The sequence below is a fragment of the Cervus canadensis genome, chromosome 7 (genome assembly GCF_019320065.1).
Source record: "Cervus canadensis isolate Bull #8, Minnesota chromosome 7, ASM1932006v1, whole genome shotgun sequence".
Taxonomy (NCBI): Eukaryota; Metazoa; Chordata; class Mammalia; order Artiodactyla; family Cervidae; genus Cervus; species Cervus canadensis.
In genome coordinates this window covers 16,653,934-16,679,330 of record NC_057392.1, presented here as the reverse complement: position 1 = coordinate 16,679,330, position 25,397 = coordinate 16,653,934, and the positions used below count along the sequence as shown (strand labels likewise).

At 40.4% G+C, this 25,397-nt stretch overlaps 1 protein-coding gene across 3 annotated transcripts in view; it reads left to right on the top strand.

Annotated features, from left to right (window-relative positions):
• The window catches only part of ATP2C1 (ATPase secretory pathway Ca2+ transporting 1), a 182,909-nt gene that overhangs the window by 54,100 nt on the left and 103,412 nt on the right, over positions 1-25,397 (top strand). The window contains exons 1-2 of one of the 3 annotated variants that reach the window (XM_043474434.1): positions 8,324-8,464; positions 8,730-8,908. The exons of 1 other annotated variant lie outside the window; for it this stretch is intronic. In XM_043474434.1, coding sequence (XP_043330369.1) covers positions 8,903-8,908 — 6 coding nt within the window. In that variant the 5' untranslated portion in view covers positions 8,324-8,464; positions 8,730-8,902. Of the gene's footprint in view, positions 1-8,186; positions 8,465-8,729; positions 8,909-25,397 lie in introns of those variants that run through there. One more of the 3 variants, XM_043474435.1, reaches the window with a different exon arrangement.

The window sequence follows — 25,397 nt, the reverse complement described above, 5'->3', positions numbered from 1 at the left end:
GAAGGTGAGGGTCGGATGTTTCAAAAGGAACAGCAATGTATACTATCTATAGTGAACAGATCAACCAGCCCAGGTGGGGATGCATGAGATGCAAGTGCTCGGGCCTGGTGACTGGGAAGACCCCAGAGGAATCGGGTGAGAGGGGGGGGGGAGGGGGATGGGGAATGCGTGTAACTCTATGGCTGATTCATATCAATGTATGACAAAACCCACTGAAATGTTGTGAAATAATTAGCCTCCAACTAATAAAAAATTTAAAAAAAATAAAAAAAAAATAAAAAATAAAAACCAGATTAAGCACAGATTCCATACCAGCACAAACTAGTACCATGTCTTTAAAAAGGACAAAGCGTATAGCAAGGAGAAGGAGGGTCAGATTGTCACATTTACTAAGACTTACTTTATACTAGGAACTGTGCTAGACACTTGACATAGTTTAACTTAATGTTTACATTAGCAAAGGGCAAATATGATTGTTGTCTGTATAAACAGGAAAAGATTGCACAAACTGGATAATTGGTAGAAAATTTAATAAAGGGGCTATTTACAGAGCCATGGGCAGTAATAGAGGAAACCAACAAGAGAGAGTAGTGTATCCTGCAATAAGAAGCATCAGAGAACCAAGGCGAAGTTACAGCTGGATAGCCAATGTCCAGGAAGAGAGGAGGGACTGCTGTGGAAGATGGAGGCTGCCTTGGAAGGAAATAACCTGCCTCCCTCTGTTTTCCGCCAGCTCCCCATTGGGTAACCCCAACCAGAATCATAAGCCATAGAGTCTGTTGATGCAGTCCCTGTATTCAGTCTCCTAAGACAAAGAACAAGGTAACGAATGGTAGAGTGGAAAATGAGGGTAAATTAGGGGTATCAGCCATATTGTCCCATTTTAAAGATGAGCAAATTGAGAGTCAAAGGAAATAATAACTTTTGCAGGTCACAGAAGCAAAGCAAAATTTAAACTCAGATCTCTCAAAGTTCTCTTTGCAATCATTGTTATGTACTAACTATGGTATTGACCTTGGTAAAGAGAAAAATAATTTGTAATTTCATCATAGGGAGTTTTCCCAAGATTCCAACTCCGTTTTTCTCATTTAACCCTCACAGCTTTAACATCCCCAGGCCTATACTCAAGTGTGTACTTGAATCATCACATTTCAACTGGATCCTTGGGAACTTTCTTTGTGCCATCTCTCTTTCTTTTTTCTTTCTTTTTTTTTTTTTTTAAACAGATATTTTTTCTTTTTATTTTTTTGTTGAAGGATAATTGCTCTGCACAATTTTGTTTTCTGTCAAACTTCAACATGACTCAGCCATAGGTATACACATATCCCCTCCCTTTTGAACCTCCCTCCCACCTCCCTCCCCATCCCACCCTTCTCAGTTGATACACAGCCCCTGTTTGAGTTTCCTGAGCCATACGGCAATTTCCCATTGGCTATCTATTTTACACATGGTAATGTAAGTTTCCATGTTACTCTTTCCATACATTTCACCCTCTCCTCCCCTCTCCCCACATCCATAAGTCTATTCTCTATGTCTATTTCTCCATTGCTGACCTGTAAATAAATTCTTCAGTACCATTTTTCTAGATTCCATATATATGCATTAGAATACGATATTTATCTTTCTCTTTCTGACCCACTTTACTCTGTATAAAAAGTTTTAGGTTCATCCACCTCATCAGGACTGACTCAAATTTGTTCCTTTTTATGGCTGAGTAATATTCCATTGTATATATGTACCACAACTTCTTTATCCATTCATCTGTCAATGGACATCTAGGTTGCTTCCATGTTCTAGCTATTGTAAATAGTGCCGCAATGCAAAATGGGATACATGTGTCTTTTTCAGTTTTGGTTTCCTCAGGGTATATGCCTAGGAGTGGGATTGCTGGGTCATATGGTGGTTTTATTCCTAGTTTTTTTGTTTTTTTTTTTTTAGATGATGGAGTCCATTTTATTTTATTTTATTTTTTTTTTAATTATTATTTTTTTTTTCCAGTGGGTTTTGTCATACATTGATATGAATCAGCCATGGATTTACATATATTCCCAATCCCGATCCCCCCTCCCACCTCCCTCTCCACCCGATTCCTCTGGGTCTTCCCAGTGCACCAGGTCCGAGCACTTGTCTCATGCATCCCACCTGGGCTGGTGATCTGTTTCACCATAGATAGTATACATGCTGTTCTTTTGAAATATCCCACCCTCACATTCTCCCACAGAGTTCAAAAGTCTGTTCTGTATTTCTGTGTCTCTTTTTCTGTTTTGCATATAGGGTTATCGTTACCATCTTTCTAAATTCCATATATATGTGTTAGTATGCTGTAATGTTCTTTATCTTTCTGGCTTACTTCACTCTGTATAAGGGGCTCCAGTTTCATCCATCTCATTAGGACTGGTTCAAATGAATTCTTTTTGACGGCTGAGTAAAATTCCATGGTGTATATGTACCACAGCTTCCTTATCCATTCATCTGCTGATGGGCATCTAGGTTGCTTCCATGTCCTGGCTGTTATAAACAGTGCTGCGATGAACATTGGGGTGCACGTGTCTCTTTCAGATCTGGTTTCCTCAGTGTGTATGCCCAGAAGTGGGATTGCTGGGTCATATGGCAGTTCTATTTCCAATTTTTTAAGAAATCTCCACACTGTTTTCCATAGCGTGTGCCATCTCTCTTTCATCTGCTCTGATTATTTTCTAATATGAACAATTCTATTGATGATTTTTTACTCAAGTCAACAAATATTTATAAATTGCCCAGTATGCACCCTAAGCGTTTTTGACACTGCAGAAGATATGACTGACAGATGTGAATAATAAAAAATGTAAAATACTGGAAGTCAAATATAATGAAGCTTATAAATGTATGGCACATGCAGTAAAGGATTAGAGGCCCAGGAGGATGAAGCTCAGAGGGAATCAGCAAAGATTGAGAAAGCCTTGATGCAAAGGGACGTGTTCAGAGGAACCTGAAAAGACAAACAAGGTTTAATAGATACATATGGGAAGGACATTTGGGGTCTTTAGAGTGGAACCTTCGGTACTGGAGAGGGGAAATTGTTCAGGGACTAGGCTTTTCCTACATGAAATGAAAGCAAACGTGATAGAAGAAGTTAGCTCTGGAGGAACACACTCTGCTCCTCTGTGGCCTTCCCAGATTTTCTCCATCCTCATTCCCCCTCCTCCCAGTTTGGAGCATCTCCTTTTCCCAGCAATGTCAGCTGTTTTCAGTTGCATGGTATTCAGGAAAACCTGTCTGTCCTTTCTCAACATAAGTCTTTGTTTATTGACTTTTAGCACTAAATTAAACATGTGTTTAAGGGCTCAGCTTATGGCACAAAAATAGACGTAATAGATCAATGGAAGAGAATAGAAAGCCCAGAAATAAACCCACATTCTTAAGGTCAATTAATCTATGATAAAGGAGGCAAGAATATACAATGGAGAAAAGACAATCTCTTCAACAATTGATGATGGGAAAACTGGACAGCTACACATAAAAGAATGAGATTAGAATATTCTCTAACACCATATACAAAAATAAATTAAAAAAAATTAAATTCAAAATGGATTAAAGACCTAAATGGATCAAAGACCAAATACTATATAAAACTAGAGGAAAATATAGGCAGAACACTCTTTGACATAAATCACAGTAATGTTTTGGGGTATCCCTCTCCTAAAGTAAAGGAAGTAAAAGCAAAAATGAACAAATGGTACCTAATTAAACTTAAAAGCTTTTGTACAGCAAAGAAAACCATCCACAAAACAAAAAGACAACCTACCAAATGGGAGAAAATATTTGCAAATGATATGACCAATAAGGGATTAATATGAAATATATATAAACAACTCATACAACCCAGCATCCAAAAAAAAAAAAAAAAAATCAACCCAATTAAAAAACGAGCAGAAGAACTGCATATACGTTTCTCCAAAGAGGGAAATGCAGATGGTCAACAGGCATATGAAAAGATGTTCAACACTGCTAATCATCAGGGAAATACAAATCAAAACTACAATGAGATATCACCTCACACCTGTGAATAGGCACAAACTAGTAGGTCTAAGGGGGAATATAGCCAATATTTTGTAATAAATATAAATAGAAAGTAAACCTTAAAAAAAAAAAACAAAAATAAAGTATTGTCTTCATATGCTTTTAAAGACCTAAAATATGACAGCTTTTTCTTCTAGCAGCTATGTAAAATTTCTTAATTGCTAACTTTGAGTAGTTTAAACAAGTTAAAAGTCAAGACATTGAGGAGAGATTTAAAAATAACCTTTCAGGCCACCTATATCTTTATAATCCAGGTTTATAAAAATGCCAGCTATCAACTTTGATACCAAAAACAGGATACCTCACAACCTTTGTGTAATAAGGCACAGTATAAATTAAATTAGAACATCATGTCTGTCCTTCTTCAATATTCCCTCTTTGTAATATTCCCCAAAGAAGAGATGTCTGACAAATTTCCCCTCTATTGCTCATGTGTGACCACCTTTTGAATCAGACATATTTAATTTTATAGGTTAAATATTTTAACAAAATGGGGGTAAAGATTTTTAGAGCATTTATTTCTAAAGAAGAATTAAGAGGAAACTTGAACATAATACCTTTTGTTGCCATCAATCTTATTTTAGCTCCTAATAGTCCATACATTAGCTAGTTTTTCTGTATGATAATCTTAAACTCTCATAGCTTATAATTCACAACCTATCTTCATCAGATGATCTTTGAGGGGAAAAAGGGTGGTTATTATGTCTAGACCTATATATAAAGTCTCATAATATAAATGCATGTTGTGTGTATATACACACATAAATGTAGGTAATGCCGTGTTCCTACATTTTAGCCCCCTTCCCCCAGAGTTGAGGAGGTGGGGACTGCTACATCAAAGTTTCATGCAGGTTAACTTATCAGAGGAGATGCTGGGAGAAGGGAGATTGCTGAAGCTTGTGGCCAAAGCATTCCCCACTGCTCCTACTTGAATATTGTTAACAAACGATACTTTCACTAACACAGGAAGTCAAAGATGGTGTTAGTAATACTGGCCAGCTTGGTGGAGGTGGTGTATAGGTGTAGAACAGAGGATCGGAAGGATTGATGTTGAAGCTGAAGCTCCAATATTTTGGCCAACTGATGTGAAGAGCTGACTCATTTGGAAAAGACCCTGATGTTGGGAAAGATTGAAGGCAGGAGGAAAAGGGGACGACAGAGGTTGAGATGGTTAGATGGCATCACCGACTCAATGAACATGAATTTGGGTAAACTCTGGGAGTTGGTGATGGGACAGGGAGGCCTTGTGTGCTGTGGTTCATGGGGTCGCAAAGAGTTGGACACGACTGAGTGACTGAACTGACTGACTGACTGTAGAGATATGTTGATGAGGCTTAAGAATCAGCTAAGTGGCTGAAAGCTACCCTTTACAGGTTTTTGCTACTGCCATGCCCTGGAATTTGTGAGCTAACTGCCAGTGGGTTAAGAATGAAGTATGTAACAATTTTTCTGGACAGTTCAGTTCAGCTCAGTTCAGTCACTCAGTCGTGTCCGACTGTTTGTGACCCCATGGACTGCAGCACGCCAGGCCTCCCTGTCCATCACCAACTCCTGGAGTCCACCCAAACCCATGTCCATTGAGTCAGTGATGCCATCCAACCATCTCATCCTCTGTTGTCCTCTTCTCCTCCTGCCCTCAATCTTTCCCAGCATCAGGGTCTTTTCAAATGAGTCAACTCTTCGCATCAGGTGGCCAAAATATTGGAGTTTCAGCTTCAACATCAGTCCTACCAGTGAACACCCAGGACTGATCTCCTTTAGGATGGACTGGTTGGATCTCCTTGCAGTCCAAGGGACTCTCAAGAGTCTTCTCCAACACTACAGTTCAAAAGCATCAATTCTTCTGCACTCAGCTTTCTTGATAGTCCAACTCTCACATCTATACATGACCACTGGAAAAACCATAGCCTTGACTAAACGGACCTTTGTTGACAAAGTAATGTCTCTGCTTTTTAATATGCTGTCCAGGTTGGTCATAACTTTCCCTCCAAGGAGTAAGCGTCTTTTAAATTCATACTGCAATCACCATCTGCAGTGATTTTGGAGCCCAGAAAAATATAGTCAGCCACTGTTTCCACACCTATTTGCCATGAAGTGATGGGACCAGATGCCATGATCTTAGTTTTCTGAATGTCGAGCTTTAAGCTAATTTTTTCACTCTCCTCTTTCACTTTCATCAAGAGGCTCTTTAGTTCTTCTTCACTTTCTGCCATAAAGGTGGTGTCATCTGCATAACTGAGGTATTGATATTTCTCCAGGAAATCTTGATTCCAGCTTGTGCTTCCTCCAGCCCAGCATTTCTCATGATGTACTCTGCATATAAGTTAAATAAGCAGGGTGACAATATACAGCCTTGACATACTCCTTTTCCTATTTGGAACCAGTTTGTTGTTCCATGTTCAGTTCTAACTGTTGCTTCCTGACATACATACAGGTTTCTCAAGAGGCAGGTCAGGTGGTCTGGTATGCCCATCTCTTTCAGAATTTTCCACAGTTTGTTGTGATCCACACAGTCAAAGGCTTTGGCATAGTGGACAACGTTGGTATTAATCAGGTTTTTTGTCTTGGCAATACGGATAATGGCTTTCACGACTGAGACAACCAAAGAGTAAAATTCCATTGTAAGTTACTTTAGATATAAACCATGGAGTGATAAATCTATGGGGGAGGTATTAAGTAGGAATTCAGTGTCAATGCAGTAGTACTGCAGTTTACAACAGATAACTGTGAAAAGTTGCCTTAGAAAAAATTTTCTCCATTAAATCAATTTAATGGAGAATTACCCTCTATTTTGTAAGATCATATGTTAATAACAATGTCTATACCTGTGCATTACCTACTTTAGATTTTTTTTTTTTTTTAGATTTTTTTTAATGTGATGCTGTGCTGTCAAGGTTCACAGTAACAATCATTCCAAATTGAATAAAACATTGAGCAAGAGATAGAACTTTCATTGATGTACCAATCATAATCTTACATGTATCAGCCTTAAACAAACAAAAATCATTAAGCATACAAGCCAAAGATGGCTATATATACAATGTGATTTTAGGGTTTCACTTTTGAAATTTTAAAGTGACCTCATGGAATCAAATCACGATGTTTCTTCAATCTATAAAGCTGCCCAGAATTTTTGATCCTAGACTAGTTGCACTTATCCTGGGGCCAAACAGAACAGGAAACTCTGTCCCTTTGTTTATTTTGAGGCTGAACATGTGGTAAGAGAGCACATTAGGCTATGTTACAGGACCTGAGGGGTAAGGGGCAAAATTTTCAACAGGCCTAGGAGTAGATGAAGGAAAACACCTCTAAGCATATAAGCAAAGATGTTTCTTTTGCCATATCCTGAGTTCTTTGCAGGATGCGCTGGAATTCATCAGGTACAGACCTGCCCTCTAGTGGATTTGGGTGCGAGAGGATTTAGGTTCAACCTCTGCTATGTCAGATTAGACACAACCGTCCAGCAAAACTGACTTGATGGGGGTCTAGGTTAGGTGCTGAGCAAGGGGAAATTTCAAGTGCCAAAAGAGGCTGAAGGTAACGCCGGTTCCTCAGCTTCTATCTGGGGGCGCGAGGCTTTCAGCTGTTCTAGCCTTTCCGGTTGCACACTGGAACCGATGATCTCGGCTCCCTCTGCCCAAGTGCGCTGAGGCTGAACCCCATTGGGATGGAACTTTGAGACGTGACCCTGCGAGGACCTGCCCCACGGTCAGCGCAGAGCAGCCGTGACAGGCCCGCAAACAAGGCTGCGGGTCCCCGCGTCGCCCGCCCAGATTGTGACGGCCGCCCGGCGGGAGGGGCTCCCCGCCTCATAGTCGGGGCGCTCAAACATCTCGTGGGCCGCGAACATGGCTGCGCCTGCCCGCTCGGACCGACCTCGCGGCTGCCTCCTGAGGAGGAGCGGCAGGCGCGGGGGAGCGGGTGGCTCTTCCACACTTGCGCCCGGCAGGTGCGTGGAAAGGCCGAGCACGTCTCCGGGGTAGGATAGGGGTGACAGCAGGGGAGATGGGATCGGAGCGGGCGCCCCTAGCCGCAGCCCCCTACGAACCGGCAACCGGGCCTCCGCTTACTTCCGCCGTCCCCGCCCGGGCGTGCTAGTGCGCCTGCGCCCGCGCCCCTCTCGGCGGAAGTGGTGGCGACAAAGCTCGGTCCGCGGGCGCCCGGGAGTGCGGGGCGGACCCGGGGTGCGGGGCGCGCCGGGGCGGCGGGCGGCGGGGAGGGCGGAGCCCAGGAGGCGGAGGCGGGAGCAGACCAGCACGGCCCCATCGAGCCCAGGCCGGCTCGAGACCGGTCTCCTCACCTGCTCCCCTTCCCGCCCCGCCCGCCCTCCCGGTCACCGCCCTCACGCCGAGAGAGGCGCCCGTACGGCGCCGCCGCTTGGCAAGCCGCTCCCGCGAGCTTGCGGGTGAGTCCCCCGCAGCCCAGAGAGGGGTCTGGGGTTTGGGGGTGGGCTTCCGGATTACCCACTGTCCCCCAGTTTCCAGAAACTTCTAGGTCCGGTGGGGCGTCCAGAGTTCCCGGCTGGGGGCGTCTCCGGGGCGCTGCCCGGCCGGCGTGAGTTGGGGGATGCGGGCGGCCGGGGCGCGGGCGCGGGGCCTGGAGCTCCTGGGGCGGTGGGCGGCGGTCCCTCCCCGCCCCCGTCAGCGCTGCTTCTCCGGTTTCTCTTGCAGATGCTGCTGCTAGGGGTGGTGGGCGCAGCCGCGGGCCGCGTGGCCGGGAGCGGGGGTGACGGCCTGGGATTCCGGGGGCTTCTCTTGTTCTCCTCCTCTCCTTCTTCCCAGTGTGGCCGCGGCTGACACTAAAGACTTTGTAGCCATCAACCCAAGTGCAGTTTCGATGGAAGATGAAGGTAAAGGTCCCCCGGCAAGCGGGTTGCAGCGCGGAGTTGAGGGTGTGGTGGTTGGCTTTTAAGTTGTCTTTCTACACGTTTTTGGTTTTGATTTTATTTTTTCCCTTCAATTGTGAAGTGTCCAAGGAATTGCTTTCCTGAGATATCTAGCTTGTATTTTCGTAACATAGGGAGTTTTGGGAATTAAGATTCTGTTGGTGACTGAGCTTGATAATGCTTTCCCGAGGAACCTGCTTTCTTTAGCTTGGGGTTTGGAAGGGAAGTTTTCATTTCAGATGGCATCTCTGCTGTTTCCATAGCTCTCAGAGAGGAATCACTCCAGGGGAGGTGGAGATGGGAAGGGAAGGCTCTGCACTGCATCCCTCTGAATTTGCCTTTATTTAACTGGATTCATTTATAAGAAAGAAAACAATTTTTTTATTAAGTTCAGTTTTTGGGAAAAAAATTCAGTGTTTTTCAGTTAACAAAAATCATCTCTGACTTTAGCTAAATATTATGAAGTGGTTTCCTTTCTTAAAAGTTCCTCCTCATTTCAAAACAGGCCTTAGGAGGTTGACAGTGGAACCTGTCCGTCCACTGGACGCTGCAAGTACACCGGATTATCATTCACATGTTACTCGATTCCTTTGGCCTTATAAAGTATTTAATTCTTTCATACACAGCAGTGTTTTTTTTTTTTTTTTTAATCGTTGAACATCTCTGAATAAATGTCGTTGTTTTTTCCCTCTTGAAAGAACCACACTATACTTTGGACTGACTTGTGTGTGATCATCCCCCCCCCTTTTTTTTAAAGTGGGGCTGCAAGATGCTATGAAAGATGTTTACAGATCACATTTTGTCCTCATGTATCTTTGGTTTTTTAAATCTGCACCTGGTACAGAGGAGCTGCAGTTGGGCTTTCTGGCTGCTTTCTAATTTGTTTTTCCATTGTTGAAAACGTAAGGTTGATTGTGCTAAGTAGGACTAGTTATTTTAAAATAGACGTTTCTTATATGTGATAATCTGTTTTGTTGTTCTGAGACCCCTGGGATGTGAGGGAAATATGACAAAAGGCATGATTATCTTGCTTAATTTTACTCTGGATGGATAATTAGTGGAAGACATTTTCTGAAATGCTAATGTAAATAACTGCAGAAGATTTTTACTGTCTAATTGGATCTTTAGAAACAGCATTCGAAAGCAGTAATTTTTGCTGGTAGTATGGAAAATCACTTTCCTGAATTTTTTTCTGCCTTGTCTATATTAATAGGTTTAAGGAAGGCAGATCTTTTCCTCACAAGAGACAAAGAATATTAAATGTATTCATATACCTGTTTGTTGGTAGTTGCATCTTAAATAACATGTGAAGCTTGATCTGCTTTTAGAATGTTACCAGATTTAAGAGTGTAGTCTAAAGTCAGTGGATTGTTACATGTTGCTTTTTTGTTTCTTGTGCTCATGAAAAGGAGTATGGTTCATAAAGCTGATTCTCATTGTCTGTTGGGGTGGGAGGGAGAGGTTGTGCCTTGGAAGCCTGGTGTACACTTGTGGCTGACTGAGTCTTGGTACTTTATGGTTAAATAATGATTTGGCCTCATAGTAAAAGATTATTCAATTCTTAAAAACTGATGGGGGTTTCTGCCTCATAATAATTGAGGCCATTTTTGTCAGTTTTTCATTCCCATAGTACTGTTTTTTTTTTCCATTTTCTTAAACATTTTTAAGAACTTGTTTATAGCCTAGAAGTTTTCAAAACCGATTGGCCATTTTGAAATACATAGATCGCTTTCCTTTTTATAGACCGTGTTCTCTTTCAGATAAGATATATTAGCGTCTTATGGGTGTGAAACAAATGGATTGGAATTATACCTTAACTACTAGAAGTTGTGTGACTTTTAAGTAAATTCATCTTGCTGAGCCCCTGTGGAAACATCTATAAATGGGATTGATAATATTTAGCTTACATATTTAGGAGAGTTAAATGAGAAATCCTGTATAAATTCTCTTGGGAGAAAGGCTAGCCTTGAAGATATGCACTGTGGAACCAGACAACTTGATTTGAATGCTGGATCCCCACTTACCATCATGTGGCCTTGTGTACATTAATAAAGCTGGTTTTGTTTCGGTTTCTTTATCTGTGAAATAAAGATATTGATAGAGTTTACCTAGGTGATGCAGTGATAGAGAATCCGCCTGCCAGTGCAGAAGATGCAGGAGACGTCAGTTCGATCCCTGGTAGGGTAGATGCCGTGGAGTAGGAAATGGCAACCTACTCCGGTATTCTTTCCTGGAAAATCCCATGGACAGAGGAGCATGTTAGGCTACAGTTCATGGGGTCTCAAAGAGTCAAACATGACTGAGCAACTGAGCATACACACACACACACCATGTGAGTAGCATTTAGGTTGTTAGTGTTTAGAAAAAGTATGTGGCATACAGTAGTGCTCAATAAATGTTAATTGTAAGTAGCCTTGCCTAGTGTTTACATAGTAATGTTGTTATAACATTGAATATTGAAAGGGGGTACAGTAGTGGCCACAATGCTCTGTATGAAGTTGTCATTATTAATTACGGAATGGGTAGAGTTAAGGGCAGAATTTTCTTTAGTGTTAAGGCCCTAAGCCCATAGAGAAAAATTGGAGCTCTGCCAACAAACCAGGGGACTGTGTAAAAAGAGACAGGCTTAGATTTGAATCCTGACAGGTATTTTTTTTCCTCTCCTAAAAGTCTCTCGAGTTACTCAGTTTCTAAAGCTTTCTTAGCTGCTAAGTTTTTCCATCTGTAAATGGGCTAAAAATGCCTTTTTTTGGAAGGTGAGTGTAAGGAGAGAATGAAGCCTGGTATGTAAAGTGCCCAGGAGGATGGCTGACACACAGCCTGCCGAGTGTCTGGGTGATTGCTTGCTGCTGTTCCCCAGAAACAGGCTCCTCCGATTGGTGTGTAGGTAAGTTGCACCTCCCTCCAGGTGCACGCAGGGTGGAATTGCCAGTGGTCCCGGGGGCAGGGGCCTGGAGGTCCTAGGGCGTGTGCCATGTCTCCACCTTCATCTGTTTGACTCCTTTCAGCCACGGTGCTCATTTCTTTCCGTACTTCAGTTTTGATTCTTCTGGACCTTTCTCCCACTTTATTGGCAAACCTTGACCGGTTTTTAGTCTTAGCCTCCAGGATGAATACTCCAGTCAGTCACTGGAAGTATCTGAAGTGTTAGGTTCCTGGAATTTCAGGGACTGGTCCTACACTTCCATTCGTGGGTTAGGATTTTATCCACATCCTAGATCAAAGCAGATAGCACGTAGAAATTGAAGATGCACAAATAAATGGCTCTTTTTTTTTATTTAAAAAAAATTTATCATTTGGATGTTTAAAAGGATGATTTATTAGAAAAGCTATTTCTAGCTGGATAATTTTGCAAATCCTTCTCAATAATGGATTTTTTTCTTTGGAACAAATCTGGTCTTTTCCATAGAAAAAGCCACTATAAATTTAATACACATGAAACTATTTAACATAACCTTAAATATAGAGATTAATAACTTTCAAGATTTTAGGACACGCTTAATTTAAGATTAGATGGGCTAGTCCATCTAGAATAAATTCATTCAAGCTTTTTGGATAGCATTTGAAAATGATAGTATGTTTCTTTGCACTTTTTAAAATAGTTTCTTATTCAAGTTCAAATTGTTAATCATTGGAAATGTGTTAAGAAAAGATTGTGTTAGGAGTTGGAGGAACTGTAAGGAAAAAGGGATGAGAAGCCATGTTAATTGTATTTCTTTAACAGGAAATAGAAAACCAGTTTGTAAAAATATTTTATATCTTTAGCTGTGGAAAATAATTTATTATGTTTGCCATTTTGTTAATAAAATAATTTTAATTAGTATTTCTAGAGAAGAGTTAAACTAAAAGAGATTATGTGGTGGCATTTTATAAATTGTAGTAATTTAACCCAGAGTTAGGATGCTACAGAAAATATTGGTAAAATATAGACTTCTGACAGTTCAACCCTAAAGACATGATTTGTCTTAATGTTTTTATTATTCATTTAATGTCAGCAGAATTCAGCTCTGTTAACTGAAGCAATATCAATCAAAATAGTCTAGGGAGTATTCCCCTTGAACCTCAAGGCTGATTTTCTTTTGTGATCTTGGTTAACCATAATCTGTTTAAATTTCATAATCAAGTTTAAATTTTGTTTTAAAGCAGGAAGGAACACCTTGGTGGTGGTTTAGTCGCTAAGTCATGTCTGACTCTTGCGACCCCTTGCATGGACTATAGCCTGCCAGGCTCCTCTGTCCATGGGATTCTCCAGGCAAGAATACTGCAGTGGGTTGCCATTTCCTTCTCCAGGGGATCTTCCCAACCCAGGAATCGAACCCAGGTCCCCTGCATTGTAGGCAGATTCTTTACCAACTGAGCTACAAGGGAAGCTCTAAGAACACCTTAGCTTGATGGTAAAATTACCTGGGATAATTTTAAATTACACTGTTGTTACATGTAACATCTTAAAGATCTCTTTATACATTCAAAAGCTCTTCCTATGTTTGTTAAAAGACAGATTTTCTTTATAGTAATTTCAGGCATCAGTTGTGACAAGATTATTTTTACAGTTTTCATGTGGACAAGTGTTGGTAAAAGACAGTAAAGTAAAAACTTGTTGGGGGAACTCTTGGTTAATGCCTTTGTTTCCTGCAGGAAAAGATTTCTCGGAAAAAAAAAAGGCCTTCAGTGCAATTTCCTCTTGAATTTATATGGCTGGTATTTATATGCATTGGTTAATATGTCTTCCAGCTTTAAGGTTTTAAGTTAATATTTGCAAAGGTATACATCTTAGAACTAGTCTTTTCTTAATATCTGGGGATTGGTTCCAGGAACCCAACAGATATCAAAATCTGAGGATGCTGAAGTCCGTGATCCAGAATGGTGTCATAATTTACATAGAGCCTGTGTACATGCTCCCTTACACTTTAGGTTATCTCTAGACTGCTTAAAATACCTAATGCAGTCTAAATGCTCTGTAAATACCTGTAGAAACAATGCAAATAGTTGCTAGCATGCAACAAATTCAAGTTTTGCTTTGTGAAACTTTCTGGATTTTTTTTTTTTTTTTTGATCTGCAGTTGGTTGAATCTGCCATACAGAACCTGTGGATAAGGCGATTTGACTGTACAAGGCAATTACTCAAATTGTGTTCAATTAGGTTAGTTTAGGCTAAGCTTATTGGATACATTTAGGGAAAAATGGAATGAAATGTTACAAGGCTATACATAGTAGGTTAAGGAAAGAGAAAGACAGTAACAGCAGGGGTCAGAAGCATCACTTTAAGATGGTTCCTAACTGGGCATCTAATTCAACTTCAGTCTTTCTGCATCTGTTATTAGAGAATGTATGAATAAGATTATGTCTTTAATATTCCTGTTAATGGTAATTTCTTAAGGGAGGTCTTTTGGCTTGGCTTTTGATCATTTCATGATGACACAGACCTAAACTTGAATCCCCCATGAGGAAATAATAGCAATTTAGCACAATTCAGAAAACTCTTGAGACATTGAAGGATCCTTGTAGAAATTATTTTCATTTGTTTATTTACTTACATAAAACAAGTAATCTGATAAAGTTGGATTAGCAGTAGGAGCCTGACACTGAATATATTTACTACCCTGTACTGGTGTTTAATGTTCAACCCTTTACAGGAAAACTCAGAATAATGAGGCAGAAATATTTAGGATGTTACCCATAATAACTTTTGTTGATCATTGTTTTGTTTTAACTGTAAAGTATAAATTAAAAATTGTGATTAGGTTGTGAATTTCAGGTACTGAATTTAAAGTTATCTTGATTGTGATGTCTTAAAGTCACAGCAAATAAAGCATTTCTTAAGAACCATTAATATAATGAAGTTCTATTCTCTGCATAGAATAGAGATCAACTTTAAAACAGATTGTGGATTTTTATGTCACCTCAAAGCCTTTCATTTGCAGTATAAATAAATTAACATTTTGGTACTGTATATCATGTTATGAATGTGTTATATATGTCTTTATTGAATATATGTAGTTATTTCACTAGATTTATTTGTCTGTTTTAGAGTTTCCCTAGTGGAATGTTTGCTGCACCTAACTCTGCGTTTATGCGTTGGGAGGGGCAGAAATGCTAGTTGATTCAGGCTTTCTTTGGGACTCTTATTTCACTTCCCTCTTGAGTGTCAGTTCTACATTTGCTTGGAACAGACAAAAGTGATTCATGGCACAAGTGCCAGGAATAGCATGCGAGCCGCTTTTTAATGGCAGGTGAACTAATCTGTCAGTGTCCTTTGCTTAATGCTTGTCAGAACTGCTGTTTAATGTGATGGGATGTTAAATTTCAGTTTCCTTTCCCACTCCAAAAAAAAGAGGATGTGGTGTTTGCTGACCACTCTTTAATGTCTGCCAGTCCCTGACCCTAGAGGTTGGTATTCTGTTATGGTATCTAGATGTGTACCCTTAATTCCTTTGAAGGATCAAGAGGTGAGTTTCTTCCGATTTCTACTGGTAGTAGAAAGGAGGGGAATTTGCCATCACATTAGAATGCTGTAAATGGGGGGTAGGGATGGATGAGAGAGACATTTAAACAAGCAGAACTTGGACAGTATCTCAATAATAGGGAATGCTGGGGAGGGTTAAGTCAGAAGTGACTACAGCTGTAGAACCAGTGCAAGTGGGTGAGTGGAGGTGCTGCTGACTGGCTGGAGGAGTTGGCTGATGTGGGGGCCAGCCAGAGGGATGGTGTTGAAAGTCACATTGTATGTGGAAAGAAGTTTGTTTTAAAATTGAACATCGCTTGGGCTAGAAGACTGGGGTTCAAAGCAAGCTCTTAAGGACAACAGAGATCCTCAGCTGTCCCTCATTCATTTTGAGCAGGGTCTGGCATATAGCTCTTGTCCATTGAATGAAAATACTGGCTTCTTCACTCTAACTCAGTAGTGCTCAGCTGGGGGCAGTTTTGCCCTCCATGGGACATTTGGCAGCATTTAGAGAGGTTTTTATTGATCACAACTGTGGGAGGATGCTTTTGCCATGCAGTGGATAGAGGCCAGTGATTCTGGTACACATCCTGTGATTTACAAGACAGTCCCATGTCCCTACCAGAACAGATTACCTGGCCCCAAATGTCAATGCTGCTGAGATTGAGAAACATTGTTCTAGCCAAAGGCAAGGAAGTTAACTCCTCTCAGCCTTGATATCCTCACTTGTGAAATAATGGTGACTCTACCTCAGGCTTGTTGGGATCCAGTAGGACAAGATGTGTAAGTCCCTGGTATGAAAAAGCTGCTCGAGAAATACAAATTTCCTTTACCTTGGTTGGTAAATAGATTTGAGGACATTACTTTTGGCATTGATCTTTCTTCAAATTTCAAGGCTTCACATATTTTTCTGTGAGATGAGTGGGATGCTTAGCAAACTATAGCAGCTTTTATTATCTTAATGCTTTTCTCATAGTTTCTTCAAATTATGTTGTTTTTGACTCTGTTGGCTTGGGGTTTGAGTGTTTCATGATTTGTTTCTATTAGTAGGCAAAATGTTAAAATCAGGATTAAAAATTTTTAGTTATTAAAAATTTTTACTAATCATCTAGGTTAAATTCATTATTTCACTAGCTTTCAGAAAGTCTACTATTTGAAAGCAGTATTAGTGTTCTTTGAAATTAAGATTGAAGTGTGGTGAGTTACTTGTTTCAGAAAATGCCAGGCCTCTTATCTGTGATGTCCTTTTCCTTTTTATCCATTTACACAATTTCAAGTAGCTTCCTCTCAGAAGTCAGCTATTTCTTTCAGATTTGCTTATTTAGGTTTGGATAGGTGACTTTCATTTGCTTGTCAGGTACCTTTTTATTCTCTTTTGTTAAGTGTGGACATTACCACCAGCTCGTCCACTCGTGTTTGGGACAGGAAACGTGTATTTTCTGTTCTAATGCAAGGGACTATTCTAATCATATTCTCACTGTGTTTATTGTTTCGTTACATGTATATAGTTGTGTGGTATTGTCATTTTTGAGGACTCTTTTACTGGTATTTCTGTAGGAAAAAAACAGTTCTGTTTTTGAATACTTGAATTTTCCCATCTGTCAGAAGAGATTAATGAAGTAAAGGTGACTTTGTGGTGGCAAAGTTAATTCTCAATGAACTCAAATCTTAAGATTCAAAGTTGGTAGCTTTTGATGCTATTATATCTGACCACAAATTGCAGAAAGGGCTTTTACAGCTCCCTGCTGTACCTATAGTCATTTAAGTCAGGTAAGTACAGGGTGTGAAGGCTGCAGTCACGTCTTTGATTTCATAAGTGATTGGTTTGCCATAGCCTGTAAAATTAAGTTCATCAAATAACTACTGTGTGAAATGAATGCCGTTGGCATAGGAAGAAGGAGGAGAAGGAATCTACCACTTGTTTGTATGGTTGAAGTACTGGCTACTCTGTAGATTTCAAGGAAAGGGATTCCTTTAACAAAAGAGGACCGCAGTCTTTTTTTTTAAATTCTGTTATAACTGGTAAAATAATTGTTGTTAGCTGAAGGCTTTAAAAAACAGCAATTGGATGTTTAATAATGTGTAATTTTTCTTCGTAATGTAATAATTCAATTGTAATTAATATCTTCCTTGTGTGAGGAGGTACTTTGAAACTGCAAGCATCCTGAATTTCATCATACTTTTCACAGGCGAGTTTTTGCCTCTGTTGGAGGCTCTTGCTGGCAGCAGTTAATACTGTGGTGATTACTTAATGATGATTTTTTTCTGTTTCTTTTGTCAGAGAGGAAGAAAACTTTACCCTTCTAGGTTTTTCTGGCTGGTCTAAGAATTAGAATGGCATGAGACAGATTAACAGGAGAAAATCAAATTTTAATTTGTATATACAGGAACCCCACATTGATGAGAGTAGAGCCTGCGTATATATGAGAGGTTCAAAGACAGGAAGGTAAAATGCCATTCGGAGCTAAGGAATGGGGTTAGGGGCCTGGGGCTTCCAAGGACAAGAGGATCATGTTTGGTAATTAGATATTTGATTTGCCGTATTGATAGGGCAACTTAATCTCTGGTTGTAACTCTTTTTCTGGGTAAAATCCCTAGTTCAGGTTCTGTAGTAGGTTGTCAAGGGGCGGGCAGTAGTTTCCCTTGAGCATACCGGATCTCTTTTGACTTTAGCTCAAAAAAAACCACATGCCAAAGTGGTATATCTTGGGGAGACCTGTTCTGAACTCCTGTACCCTCATTCTTTCTATATTTGTTAATTGCAGTTCTGTGTTAAGGAAGAATTGATCTTTTCCCTCCATTTACTAATTGCCCAGTTATTTATTTACATGGATCTGTGGATATTTGTTTTTACCATATGCGTTAAAACGTAATGCTTTGTTGCTCAAATCATTCCAGCTTTGGTTATTGAGAACAGTTACAAATTTGCCTGCTGTGTCCTTCCTACAATGCATCCTTGATTTTGTGAGTACTGATTCACTTTCTGATACCACAGTATGTTCTAGGTACATCTCATGTTTTACCTGTTTGCCACAGCCATGGAATCAGACCATTTTTTCAAAGAAGGCAGATTCATTTTATTGGAGATTGGTATCTAGAAACCAAGATCCGGGTGCCAGCTGTGCTCAGTACTGTGGGGATGTTACTGTTTCTAGGTCCTCTCAGTAGACAGAGCTAGCACATACATGTATGGAGAAGGCGGTGGCACCCCACTCCAGTACTCTTGCCTGGAAAATTCCATGGACGGAGGAGCCTGGTGGGCTCCAGTTCATGGGATCGTGGAGAGTCGGACACGACTGAGCGACTTCACTTTCACTCTTCACTTTCATGCATTGGAGAAGGAAATGGCAACCCACTCCAGTGTTCGTGCCTGGAGAATCCCAGGGACAGGGGAGCCTGGTGGGCTGCCGTCTGTGGGGTTGCACAGAGTCGGACGTGACTGAAGCGACTTAGCAGCAGCAGCAGCAGCCTTTTATTCCTGGCTGCCTTTAAAATACCTGGCTTTTGGCAATTTTAATATAAAGTGTCTTGGAGAAGGTCTTTTTGCATTGAGGTAATTAGGTGTTCTCTTAGTTTCATGGACTTACATATATCTGGTTCCTTCTCCAGGCTTGGGAAGTTCTCAGCTATTATTTCTTTAAATAAACTCTGTTCCCTTCTCCCTCTCTTCTCGTGGGATACCTATTATCCTAATGTTGCCCTTGCTGAAAGATTCTGATAGCTCTTACAGAATTTCCCTTTTTTTTTTTTTAAAGTACCTTATTTCTCTTTCCTCTTCTACTTGTATCATTTCTAGGTTTCTGTCTTCAAGTTGGCTAATTCTCTCTTCCATATGGTCTGCTCTATTTCCAGTGTTTTAGAATTCATTCTTCATCTTGTTTATTGAGTTGTTCTTCAGCTCCAGAATTTCTGTTTGGTTCCTGTTTAGAGTTTTAGTCTCTTTGGTAAAGTGTTCCTTCTGTTCATTAATTTTATTCTTGAGCTCATTGAACTGCTTTGATTTTTCTCATAGCTTGTTGGTGTGTTGGGCGGAATCACCTTTTGTTGCATTGTGTAACTGTCTACTGGTTGTAGATTGAAGGGGAGAGGCAAAGGTAGCTTTTCACTCTGATGTCTGAGAAATACATTTTAAAACTACAGTACAGCATTTTTCTTAGGTTTACTGTACACAGTCTAAATCTGTTTTCCAAAGTTCCTTAGGCAAGTTCTTTTCTTCTGTACATACTTTTGTGCAGTTGTGTTACACATTTGCAATAAAATTAGGTTTGTTTATTAACTGTTTGTATTCTCTTTTAGTTTCTTTTTACATCTTGTTTGATTTTTAATTTTTTAAAATCTTTTGAAGTAAATGGTGATTTTATCCCTCCTCTATTTATATGTAATGAAGATATGTTCATAAAAAGGACTGGATTTGATTAGAATTAGGTACAGCTGTAGTGTGCTTTGGCTCATAGCAGTTTATTTGAAAGGAACTGTGCTCTGGAAATAATTACCTTGGCTTGCTCATCTGGTTTCTTAGTTACAGCTCTCATTTCTATATCTTCTCACTTGGGAAATTGTACTGTCTATGGTCCCATGACTATAAATGCTTGAAGTAAGTCCCCCAATTAATCTTTATTCAGGTTGTGTAGTTTTAAACCCAAAGTCACCTAGAAGCTGAATACTCACTCTCTTATTGCTGGGGTTATCTCTGTGTGTGTGTGTGTGTGTGTGTGTGTGTGTGTAAGTCACATTAGTCTGTGTGTGTGTGTGTGTGTGTGTGTGTGTAAGTCACATTAGTCATGTCCTACTCTTTGCAACCCTATGGACCGTTTATTCAGGTTGTGTAGTTTTAAACCCAAAGTCACCTAGAAGCTGAATACTCACTCTCTTATTGCTGGGGTTATCTCTGTGTGTGTGTGTCTGTGTGTGTCTGTGTGTGTCTGTGTGTGTGTGTGTAAGTCACATTAGTCATGTCCTACTCTTTGCAACCCTATGGACCGTACCTCTGTCCATTGGATTCTCCAGGCAAGAATACTGGAGTGGGTTGCCATTTCCTTCTCCAGGGGATCTTCCTGACCCAGGGATCGAACTCGCGTGCCTTAGATCTTGTGCATTGGCAGGCAGGTTCTTTACCACTAGCGTCAGTTGGGACAGATCAGTATGTGTGGTGAAATAGAAAGAGGTCCAAGATGTATTGAGTGAATGTATTGTAGTTATGTGATTCCATTTGTAATTAAAACAAAACTTGTAACATGGGCATAGAAATGGCTGGCAGTGTACAGAGTTAACAGAGGTTACTCCTGGGCAGTGGTATTGGGGAGATGTACTAGTTACATTAAACCCTTTCTTATTACTTGACTCTTAAAAAACAATGAGCAGGTTTTTATTTTATTTTTTTAAAAATCATTAAAAATGACTTAGTAACATAATTAAGAATTCATACTATGCTAATAACAAAAGATTTGTTTTTTTCTCTCAAGTTGATTATTTTGTGTATGATCCCTGTTGGTCTGTAGAGGTAAATGGATTTGTGTGTGTGTAATTTATATTGCTTTACTAAAAATGGATTAGAATTAGCTCTTGGATGCAAATATTTAATAGCATTTAGAACCAACTGTTTCATTCCCCAAGTATTCTAAGTATGGGAGAAAAACAGGATTTGCAGTTGTACTAGTTTTTGTCAAATGAGGACTATTTAAGTGTTGGTCTACATTGGAATCTGATTGTGCTCTGTTCTTTGGGTCCATGTTCTGGAACTTAAAGCTCGGTGTGGGAGATAACCATTTCATAGTATTTTTGTTAACTGAGGTTACCTTTTCATTGTCAGAAACCTTAGTACCACGGGCATTAAGAGCCAGTGGTATTTCCCTGCGCTGAGGGGACCAGTTTCCCACCCCGTATAAAAATCAGTGTTCTCTACTAGAAAGTTGTGATGATTGGAAACTACGCCTTTGCCTGTTGGGACTAGTTCTTTCCTTAATCTCAGCAGAATGTTGTATTTCGTGTAACAGCCTTAAAATATTTGAAGATGCCTGTCATATCATATTTAGAAACTTTTATTGAAGTCCAGTTAATGGTCATGCACTGCTCCTTCATAATTTTCTTCTCTAGGCCAAACATTCCTAACTTATTCCACCAGTCGTTCTAAGACCTCATATCCATGGTATGTCACCGCAGCATGGCACACCTTGGGTCAGACCTAATGATGCTGTAACTGCATGTGGAGCGGTTAGGGTGGGGTCGGGTCAGATAGTACTCTGGGGTCCTTACTCCATTGGCTTAGAAGTTGTGTTTCTCATAATGCAGTTTAAGATGTTGTTTACCTTTTCAGCAGTATAGAGCCTGAGCATCTGGTGCTTTAGTAGTTGGTCTTTGAGTTTTGGTTTTTACATTTATCTCTAATAAAGTATATGTATGTATGCTTTTGTAAATGTGAAGGTGGTGGTATACTGTCTCTACCTATTGGTTTATTAGCCTGATGAACTTGTTTGAATTATGAGGCAGAGTGGCTAACCTCTCTGGCTTTGCATTGGTGTCGTCTTGGATAAGCGTGTTGTTTAGGTGTCTGAGTTGTTGATACACTGTTAAACAGGATAGAGCCTAGTGGCACACTTGGTATCTCTGAGTTATTAATACTTTTGGCCCACCTAGCCAGGAGTCTACCGGGTTATTAGCCCATGTGTTTTCTGTTTTTGTCATGTGACAGAATTTAAATCCTGTCTTTTGGCATCAGGAGATTGTACGATCTTAGTGTTCCTTGTGAGAAATATTCAGATAGACACTGGTTATTGTTTTCTCTTTTCCACTATTTTCAAAATTGTCTCTATACCTCTTCAAGATTTTTTTGAGCATGTGTTAGGAGGGGGAGGATGAGAAAGTTCTTTATACCTAGATTGTTTTTAGTTAAAAAGCAGCTTTGTTAGATTTTTTAAAAATGGCTTTACTGAGCTGTGAGTTCAGATACAAATTCACCCACGGAGAAGGCAGTGGCACCCCACTCCAGTACTCTTGCCTGGAAAATCCCGTGGACGGAGGAGCCTGGTAGGCTGCAGTCCATGGGGTCGTGAAGAGTCAGACATGACTGAGCGACTTCACTTTCCCTTTTCACTCTTATGCTTGGAGAAGGAAATGGCAACCCGCTCCAGTGTTCTTGCCTGGAGAATCCCAGGGACGGGGTCGCACGGAGTTGGACACGACTGAAGTGACTTAGCAGCAGCAGCAAAGTTGTTTTTGGTATTATTACTACATTAAAAAAAAATTAGACAAGTAATAACAAAATTCGTTATTTTGACTATTTTAAGTGTGCAGTTCAGTGGCATTAAGAATATTTGCAGTGCACTGGGAAGACCCAAAGGGATGGGATGGGGAGGGAGGTGGGAGGGAGGGTTCAGGATGGGGAACACATGTAAATCCATGGCTGATTCATGTCAATGTATGGCAAAAACCACTACAATATTGTAAAGTAATTAGCCTCTAACTAATAAAAATAAGTGAAAAAGAAAAGGCTGCATATGGCTGCATAACAGTCATAGGCCATCACCACCAGGAGGAAACATTCTGTGGTGGCGCTGGAACCAAAAAAGTAGTATTGGGCCATGCACTCAAAGAGAGACATCGTTTGACTCTTGTCTGAGGTGTTGACAAGCTTATCAGGGGTCACAGAAGATGAAGAACAAGCATCTACAAAGGCCAAGCTGCCCAGGAATGAGTACACGGGGGTGTGAAGATGGGGGTCCTTCCAGATGAGAGAAATCAGTCCAGGGTTGCCCACCATGGTGGTGAGGTAGATGACCAGGAACACTAGGAACAGGGGGACCTGCAGCCCTGGGAGATCTGTAAGTCCTGTGAGAACAAATTCTACCACCAGAGTCTTCTTTGCCTCCATCATATCCACTCAGACTGATCACTGCAATGGAGAAGTGAAATAAAAAATAAGGGTCATGAAAATGTAAAAAAAAAGAATATTTACAGTGTTGGGCAACCATCACCACTGTCTATTTCCAAAATTCTTTCATCACTCCAGAATGAAACTTGTACCAGTGGAACAGTAATTTCCTGTTCCCTCCCTTCTTCTGGCCACTAGTATAACCTCTAGTCTACTTTCACTATGAATTTACTTATTTTAGGTACATCATATAAGTGGAATCATTTATTGTGATTGGGTTGCTCTGCTCAGCATAATATCCTCAGAGTTCAGCTATCTTGTAGCATACTTTAGAACTTCTTTTTTAAGAATGATGATAAAAGTAACATCTGATGCTACAAAGAACAGTATTGCATAGGAACCTGGAAGGTTAGGTCCATGAATCAAGATAAATTGGACCTGGTCAAGCAGGAGATGGTAAGAATAAACATCAACATCTTAGGAATCAGTGGACTAAAATGGACAGGAATCGGCGAATTTAATTCAGATGACCATTATTTCTGCTATCGTGGACAAGAATTCCGTAGAAGAAATGGAGTAGCCCTCATAATCAACAAAAGATTCCAAAGTGCAGTACTTGGGTGCAACCTCAAAAATGACAGAATGATCTTAGTTTGTTTCCAAGGCAAGCCATTTAGCTTCACAGTAACTCAAGTCTGTGCCCCTACCACTGATGCCAAAGAAGCTGAAGTTGATCAGTTCTGGGAAGACCTAAAAGACCTCCTAGAAGTAACACCAAAAAACAACAACAAAAAAAATGTTCTATTTATCACTGAGTATTTGGAATGCAAAAGTAAGAAGTCAAGAGATACCTGGAGTAACAGGCAAGTTTGGCCTTTGGAGAACAAAATGAAGCAGGGCAAAGGTTAACTGAATTCTGCCAAGAGAATTTGTCCCAGCAAATACCCTTTTTCAACAACATAAGAGATAACTTCACACATGGACATCACCAAATAGTCAATGCCAAAATCAGATTGATGACATTCTTTGTAGCCAATGGAGAAGCTGTATACAGTCAGCAAAAACAAGACCTGGAGCTGACTGTGGTTCCAGTCATCAGGTTCTCATAGCAAAATTCAGTCTTAACCTAAAGAAAGCTGGGAAAACCACTAGGCCAGTCAGGTACGACTTAAATCCCCTATGAATATGCAGTGGAGGTAACAAATAGATTCAGGGGATTGGATCTAGTAAACTTGTGGCTGAAGAACTATGGACAAAGGTCTTTAATATTGTAAAGGAGGCAGTGAATAAAACCATCTCAAAGAAAAAGAAAAGCAAGAAGGCAAAGTGGTTATCTGAGGAGGCCTTACAAATAGTTAAAGAAGAGAAGCGAAAAGCAAGGCAGAAAGGGAAAGGTATATCCAACTAAACGCAGAGTTCCAAAGAACAGCATGGCGAGACAAGAAGGCCTTCAATGAACAGTGTATAAAGCTAGAAGAAAACAACAGAAGGGAAAAGACTAGAGATCTCATCAGGAAAATTAGAGATATCAAGGGAATGTTTTGCCCAAATATGGGCATAGTAAAGGACAGAAACCATAGAGACCTAGTAGACACTGAAAAGATCAAGAAGAGATGGTAAGAATACACGGAAAAACTGTACAAAAAAGACCTTAATGAACCAGATGACTGCAATGGTGTGGTCAGTCACCCAGAGCCAGGCATTCTGGAGAATGAAGTCAATAGGCCTTAGGAAGCACTGCTGTTAATAAAGCTAATGGGTGTGATGGAATTCCGGTAGAACTATTCAAAACCTTAAAGGATGATGCCATCAAGGGGTTGCATTCAATATGTCAGCAAATCTGGATAACCCAACAGTGGCCACAGGACTGGAAAAGGTCAATCCTCATCCCAGTTCTCAAGAAGGGTAGTAAAGAATGTGTTAACCACGAGGCAGTTGCACTCATCTCCCATGCTGGTAAGTTCATGCTGAAAATCTTGCATACACATGATTGCATACACATCATACACATCTTGCATACACATCAGCATGATGTGAACCAAGAACTTCCAGAGGTCCAAGCTGGGTTTAGAAAAGGAAGAGGAAACAGAGATCAAATTGCCAACATTGGCTGGGTCATAGAGAAGGCTAGGGAATTTCAGGAA